Genomic DNA, 7,979 nt, shown 5'->3' with positions numbered 1-7,979 from the left:
AGTTATGCTACAGCTATACAAAGCCCTAGTTAGACCACACCTGGTGTACTGTGTTCAGTTCTGGGCATCACACCTTAGGAAAGATATATTGGCCTTGGAGGGAGTGCAGCGTAGGTTTACCTGAATAATACCAGGACTCCAAGGGTTAAATTACGAGGAGAGATTACATAAACTAGGGTTGTATTCCCTGGAATTTAGATTGTTAAGAGATAATTTGATCGAAGTTTTCAAGATATTAAGGGGAACTGATAGGGTAGAGAGAAACTATTCCTGCTGGTTGGGGAGTCTAGAACTAGGGGATATAGCCTAAAAATTAGAGCCAGATCTTTCAGGAATTAAGTTAGGAAACACTTCTACACAGTTTGGAACTCACTCCCACAAACGTCAGTTGGTTATGGTCAATTGTTCATTTTAAATCTGAAATTCATAATTTTTGTTAACCAAAGGTATATGGAGTTCGGTCACAGATCAGCCATGATCTCATTGAATGGCGGATAACCTTGAGGGGCTAAATGGCCTACTCCTGTTCCTATGTTTCTTCAATGACAGCAAAGTCTCAATGCAAGTTTAGCTTGTTTTAAAAGGCACATGTGCAAACAGTTCTCTTTCATGGAGCTTCTAGGTGTACAATGGAAGGATTTTGTTCAGCCCATTTTTGAGATGCAGGACAAACTATGACATTTGTGGCAAAAAAGTGAAAACAGTTGCAAGGAGAAAGGGATGGTCTACTACACCAAACTGTCACTCAGTACCCTTGGGCAGGAATGGTTAAAATCAACCTCTAAGTTAGGAAGCATAATACATTGTGTAGTTGGGAGTAGCAAAGTACAAAGGGGCATAAACAGACTGAGAGTGGGTATAACTATGACAGATGGAGTTCCATGTGGTGAAGCGTGAGGTTATTCGAGTAGTACAATTTGCATTATTTTCTTAATGGTGAGAGACTAAGGTCTGTGGAGGAGCAAAGAGATTTAGGTGTCCATGTACACGAATCGCTAAGCTAGTGCACAGGTACAAAAAGGATAATGGAATGTTGGCTTTTATCTCAAGCGGATTGGAATACTAAAGTGAGGAAGTGATGTTTCAGTTGTACAGAGCCTTGGCCAGACTATAACTGGAATACTGCATTCAATTTTGGGCCCGGTCCCTCAGAAAAGCCAAATTGGCCTTAAAAGGGCTACAGCCCAGATTAACCAGAATGATACTGGGACTTAAAGGGTTTTATTATAAGGACATGTTACATAAACTTGGGTTGTATTCCCTTGAGTTTAGAAGGTTGAGGGGCGATTTAATCAAGGTATTTAAAATGATAAAGGGATTCAATTGGGTAGAAACTAATTTCTCTGGTGGTGGAATCCATAACAACGAGGCCTAATCTTACAATTAGAGCTAGACAAGTTAGGAGTGGGATTAGGAAGCAATTTTTCCACACAAAGGGGAGTGGAAATCTGGAACTCTTTACCCCCAAAAGGCTGTGGATGCTGGGTCAATTGAAATTTTAAGACTGAGTGATAGATTTTTGTTAGGTAAGGGTATCAAGGGATATGGAGGAAAGGTGGGTAAATGGAGTTTGAGGTACAGATCAGACATGATCTGATAGAATGGTGGAACATACTGGAGAAGTTGAATGGGGTACTTCTGTTCCTATAGAAGCATATCTCTTTGCAAAGCCCCTTACATAAATACCCAGTATCAAGATGTGCAGTATTGTATTTGGATGTCAAGAACATTTAGTGGCTGGCATGTCATGAACTGTTCCAAGGTCTTTCCCTTATGCTTGACAAAGAAAAGTTATATAGCTGATGAGAAAACTGGAGGCTTGTTGTGACTGGGTGCGAGAAAGCATTCTCATTGCCAGGTAATGCAAATACGTATGCGATGGCTAGCTAGATAGGGTTACAGAAAGGAAGTTACTTCTGAAGTTCCACACGTCAAACTGGTGGAACCATTAGTTGACTGGGCATGGTGTGCATCTTAGCTGTGGGCAGGAGAATGGTGACGATGCACTCGCACACTGTAGGGTGAGTTGTGCCTTTCGTCATGCTCTTTGAAAGGAGATTCATGGATCTTGTGTCTGATGCGAAAAGCTTGTTAGTTGTCTAAAAGACAGCTGGTGACTATTCGCCTTGGGTAGGCAGGGGTCCTAGCAGGAAGCTTACCAGTGCTCTGTAGTGGTAAGATGCATGGTATTTGCAAATTAAACTAGTCATACTTCTACACACAAAAAGGTTGCTAGGACTTCCTTCTTGCCAACCTGTGCCCATATCAGACATGATTTCTGTGAATTTCAACAGTTTGACTTGGGAGTCTATTAGGCGTAACGGTAAGATTCCACACGTGATAGACATGTAGTTAACGAAAATATTATTGTAGTATCGAGTGTTGCTGCTCCACCACTGCAGACTAAGCATTTTTAGTCTGCAAAATGAAAAGTTCTTAAATACTTTATTGGCCAAGACTTGAAGAACAAAAGCTCAGTTCCATATAGGACGATTCAAATACAAGTTTTGAAAGGAATGCTTGAAAAGTCAATTTAATTAAACACAAGATTCTGTACAGTTGCCTTTCCATTGTGCCAGTGCCTTTAAATTCAGGTATTCCCAGCACAACATCATTAATCAGTGTATATTACAGAGAGCAACTCTTCTGGATGGACAAGTGCATTCACATCATCAGTAACGCTTCTGATCTTTCCCATTTTCTCACAACGTTCTTGCACATCACCTTGCAGATGCACGTCCAGGCGCCTGCTTTGGAAAGCAGGCGTTTACCTGTAAAGGAGTTTTACAAAATATATCCGTCACTTTTTTTTTCTCCCCACAATAATCAATCCAACATCTGATTCTAATGTGTAATTATTCAAATTAAATTTCACAGTGGCGTATTGTGTAACACACGCTGCCATAGAACAGTAGGATGTAGTTTTGCACTTGGAATTCCCCAAACTCAATTGGCAAAATGTTTAGAACAGACTGAACATTTCCTGATCAACCCCAATACAAGTGCATCACTGGTCATGTTTACAAACCAACACCATGAAACTGATGACCAAGAGCACAGGTTTACTGGAAAAATGGACAACTGCGGAATGCAATCCCTGAAAATACGACTAAAAATCACAAAACCCCATGAAATAAGAATGGAATTTGACTAATTTGGCCTGGTAACGAGTGGCCCTGCTGACTTGTTTAACTATTTTCTTGCTTGTAAACAATAAGTGATTTATGGTATACTTAAGCCTGCCATAATTATTTTTATTTGATTTGCAATCCATTATACATAGAAAAACATGAGGCTGAAAGATTACGAGAAAAAAATGTCTAGAATTCTAACAGAACTAGTCAGCAAATAATCATTTTACATACGTAACTTTGTTTGTAATGTTAATTGTAACAACGTATTCTTGTTTGGAAACACATCTTACCTTCCTCATCCCCCAGACATTGGAGGTGGTGCAGGACCTCCTCCACCGTGATTTATTCGACCCATTTTTCTCCGTGGAACTCCTGGAGGGCTGTTTAAAAAAATTAAATTCCTTGCTTTACTAAATGAAGATTGCTATTATTAGGAGCTGGCTGTGTATATGAATCCTATTACAGGTAATAATCCAGGATGACAAGTTACATACAGCCAGAATCTTCCATATAAATTTGATAAGCAATCCCCAAGGGTCTTGTACATTATAGACTGGTCAGTGAGTGAGGGGACTGAGAATGCCGCTCTCCTGAATTTACTTTTAAATTGCATCACCAGTCTCCACATGAACCGATGACAACGCACTGACTGGCCATGACATTTTGGCCAGGCTACATACACGGAGTATTGATGACTACAGAGTTAATATGTTTCTGTTGATGCTATGATGTTGCCACTGCAGCAGCACGTTTACTAGCCCCATTAAGAATGATGGCAGTCAGGAAGATTAGCAGTGAAGAACAGGTCTTCTCACTGCGGGTCTAAAAAATTGTAGCTCAATGTGGTTAATGGCTGCAGGAGGCCGACACACTACAGGAGTCATTGGTCAAAAAAACAATAAGCACCTCCAGTTTAGTTTGTTTCATGTCTATGGATTGCTTTATTAGCTACACTGTAAAATAATGAAACAAGGCAAATATGAAAGCAACATTTTTTTGGTTTCCTCAAAATGTAATGAAAACATACCAATTCATCAGTTAGAAATTACTCTTCCCTCATCATGTTTGCCCACACAACACTGCAGTTAACAAAATCACAAGTCACACTTAGAAAAACAATTTTTACAAATGTTGAAGCTTTGCCATTTTATCTTTCCAGATTCAACATTTTACTTGATTTAGTACTTTTAACAGTTTCAATTAAATCTGTAGCTTTGTTCAGTAGAAGTTTCCAGTTTTTCCAAACAAAAATAGCATCAATGTATTGTACAGAATTTACTTCAATTTATCAAAGAATGTATCAAAATACTGCACAAGGCACGAAACTGCAAGGGAGCTAAATTATTATCAGTATACATAATCAACACCTTAAAATCACATCGTGTGATACCAATAGTAAATGTCTTAAAATATCAAAAGGAATTTTATGTGGGTGTGTTTAAGGTGGCATTATCCCCATCTATTTTAACATTTCCAGAATGTATTCCAAGATCAACTTACATCCACAACTTAAGAACTAATGTTCCAATTAGTACATAGGGCAGAAAAAAGGGTAAATTACAAATGACTGTCATTAACTTTAACATTCTTGTTTTTTTATATATTTGCTTCAATAATTTTGGTCAAAACAGTCAGTGCTTACTTTGAGGAGCTACTGAAGCCGATATATGAAATTCCTTTGCTTTTTAAAAAAAAGGTGTTAATCTGTTCATTTTAAACACTGAACAAAAATATTTAAATTTTACATTTTGTTTTACAAGAGGCTCTTTAAATTGATGCATTTTTTCCAATATTATTTTTATTCTCATTATTATGGTTGTAGGCTATATCGATTAATTGGAGCTTAAAATAAATCCTAAAAGCCCAAGGTTCCTTGTTCTATGTATCAAGGCATTACGTTTAAAAAAAAAAAAACTTTATATACAGTAAGGAGTGACAACAGTCAAATTCTCCTCCTCAATACCCCCTTGTACTACATGGTTACCTCAAATGACAGGTTGTATTGAGCTGTGAGGACCTTCACCACTGAATGGCTGACACATAACAAATGGCCACTTGGCTGAGATATCAGAGGCCACCAATACCTACGGAGTGTACCCCTGTATGAACTGCCATTTTCAGCAGCGCAGGAGTAAGGAGAGAAAATTGGAGGAAAAGATCTGAAGGAAAAGCTTCAAAAGAACAATGAAAAAGGTATTTTACTGAAAGAAAGAAATACCCTCTGCTTGCTTTTAACATAGAATTACCCTCTTCCATCGTCGGGTCTACCCCAGGGTGACTGACTTCCAGTTCTTTTATATTCAGCTCCAGCTGGGTTGAACAATGTCCGAAAGCTAAATGTGGAACACAACCGTTTATTAGTTATCAGAATCAATAGTGCTTTCATATATTGCTTTAATCAGTCGAGGTATTACGTATATTCAAAAAAGATAAATGCAAGTTGAAACTTACAAAAAAGAAAAAAACTCCACTATTCCCCAGAAAAAATGAATAATTGATGACAAACTCCATGGTGTCTGGCTCCTGCTATCCACAACTTGCCCTGCAAAAAAGAATTACAGGAAATAATGTTTATGCATTTTACTCAGTACACAATGCAATGTAGAAATATATATTCATCAAATAAACATTTAAATGCTTTGGTCCATTTTAGCCCCTACAGCTTACAATGGCCAGTTCAAATCCTAGAATGCAGTTTCTCTACAATCTGTGTGGAAAGGACGTAGCTATGACCAGACTTCATCTGGCTGTTTCACAAAACCGCCAGATGATCAAAATAATTATCAAAAATCACCCGTCAAAGTTTTTTTTCTTGCGTAGCCTTTTATCTTTCTAACATAGTTGTAAACAAGTACTGACGATATATTGAAGAAATATCATGTCCAGCAGTGAGCTTATGAAAATCTCTATATAAACCAATAAAAAACAACTTTCTACTCAGCTATGAACAGCTCTGTTCAGGGGATTTGCTGGCCACGATTTTGAAAGTCTCCCTCCTCCGGGCTCCACAAATAAACCTTGGGTCTCCCTTGCCTTGGACTTTGTACCCTGATCACCTCTGTACTCCCCACCCACCACTTACTTGACCGCCGGGTACAATTCCCATCGGTCTCTGACAGGCTAAATTCCTGCTCCCACCTACTCGTCAAGCAGTGATTCTTACCAGGAGTCAAAATCTCTCCAGACCTCAACATGCCAGTTTGTTGGTCACCCAGACACCCTTCAAGCACTGATTCCACCCAAACTAAACAAAAAACCCCCCCACTATTTTTAAGATCAAATGTTAAACTGAGGTTTATGTGCTTGCTCCAGTGAATAGATCCCATGTCCAAAGAACCCATAACACTATTTGAGAAGCAGGCCCAGTATCATGGTCAACAGTTCTCCTTAAACAAATACTAACATGCAAATTAACTGGCTGTTGCTATTTGTGGAGGAAATGGTTACACATTTTACCTACACAAGTCACTGTACTTGAAGGTATTTTTTTTTTTTTTAATGCGAAACGCGGAGATACTTTTAAGATTTACATTTGTACAAGTCCCTTTCTTCTTTCTCATACTCTTCTGGCCGAGTGCATCCCAGTTTAATTGATTAAACTGTGTAGAGTGGTGCGGCTTTAAATGTTTACTGCGTAGACACCTGCCGTTGATTCCACAAACGTATATTATCGCTTTTTAGTTTCCCCCCCTCGTCTACATGCTTATAATTTTCATCTTAGCCGAGGCGAGGGTGCGGGAGTTTAAAGTGTGTTAGGGTGACTGCAGCATAATGAAAATACACTGACACACTGGTGTCGGGGGATGAACAGGAAACAAGACACACATTGGAAGGGATGGAATTGTCCCCTCAGGTAAACTACAGCCCACCGACCTCGGCCTCAAGACCACTCGATTAGTTTAAGCACCCGCCACTTACTACAACCCTGACTTAGAGACATTCAGACACAGTTCAAACCGCTGCCGCTCTCTCACCGTTGGACACGTACACCATTTTCTCCCGATTTATCTCCGCTTCCGGCTTCGCGTAGGCCCCTTCCGGTCACGCGGCCTGGAATAGAGCGGTTTCACAACCGCCATGTTGGAAGCCGCCGTTTCCGGTTTAGCCCCAGTTCTGCTGCAGCGAACAACAGCACTCGAATAAAAGCGAGAGCATTAAAAGGAAAGGAGAAGCCTATGCGAACCATTGCTTCCTCCAATCGATGAAATGCCGATACAGTAACCGTGCTGTAAAAACTGATCTGTTTATATCGCCAGTCTCTACAGTGTGTACGTTTCTCTTTGTTTACCGTCGGCAGTTATTTATATCTAATTACATAGGATGTACAGCACAGAAACAGGCCATTCGGCCCAACCAGTCTATGCCAGTGTTTATGCTCCACTGGAGCCTCCTCTCGTCTTTCCTCATCTAACTCTGCCAGCATAACCCTCTATTCCCTTCTCCCTTATATGCTTACTAGCCTCCCCTTAAATGCATCTATACTATTCGCTTCAACCACTCCCTGTGGTAGCGAGTTCCACATTCTAACCACTCTCTGGGTAAAGAAGTTCCTTCTGAATTCCCTATTTGATTTCTTGGTGACTATCTTATATTGATGGCGTCTAGTTTTGCTCTTCCCCACAAGTGGAAACACACTTCCTGTGTCTACTCTATCAAAACCTTTCATAATTTTAAAGACCTCTATTAAGTCACTCATCAGCCTTCTCTTTTCAAGAGAAAAGAGGCACAGCCTGTTCCCTTTAAGCTGTGCATCCACGCAGCACTCTGGAGCTCCTGTGCAGCCGATTCGCCGGCTTTGAAAAGGGAAAACCGCACATGTGGTATTTTGAATGAGCCGTGCAACCC

General features: G+C 39.9%; 1 protein-coding gene across 4 annotated transcripts; it reads right to left on the bottom strand.

Annotated features, from left to right (window-relative positions):
* Window positions 1-2,517: 2,517 nt before the first annotated feature.
* selenok (selenoprotein K) lies at window positions 2,518-7,214 on the bottom strand. Of its 4 annotated transcripts, none has more exons than XM_086001647.1 (5): window positions 7,109-7,214; window positions 5,586-5,676; window positions 5,381-5,467; window positions 3,425-3,514; window positions 2,518-2,771 (listed from the first exon to the last, which is right to left on the bottom strand). In XM_086001647.1, the coding sequence occupies exons 1-5, from the start codon at window positions 7,125-7,127 to the stop codon at window positions 2,768-2,770; spliced, it is 291 nt and encodes a 96-aa protein (XP_085857773.1). In that variant the 5' UTR covers window positions 7,128-7,214; the 3' UTR covers window positions 2,518-2,767. The 4 variants fall into 4 exon arrangements, with proteins under 4 accessions (XP_085857773.1, XP_085857771.1, XP_085857774.1 ...); XM_086001645.1 differs by having other exon boundaries at window positions 7,053-7,124; XM_086001648.1 differs by lacking the exon at window positions 2,518-2,771 and having other exon boundaries at window positions 3,421-3,514.
* Between the last annotated feature and the right edge of the window lie 765 nt (window positions 7,215-7,979).

Source organism: Somniosus microcephalus, chromosome 11, assembly GCF_052327205.1.
Source record: "Somniosus microcephalus isolate GS21.2 chromosome 11, FLI_Smic_1.0, whole genome shotgun sequence".
Taxonomy (NCBI): domain Eukaryota; kingdom Metazoa; phylum Chordata; class Chondrichthyes; order Squaliformes; family Somniosidae; genus Somniosus; species Somniosus microcephalus.
The sequence above is the reverse complement of the archived record's forward strand: the minus strand, read 5'-3'. Positions and strand labels throughout refer to the sequence as shown.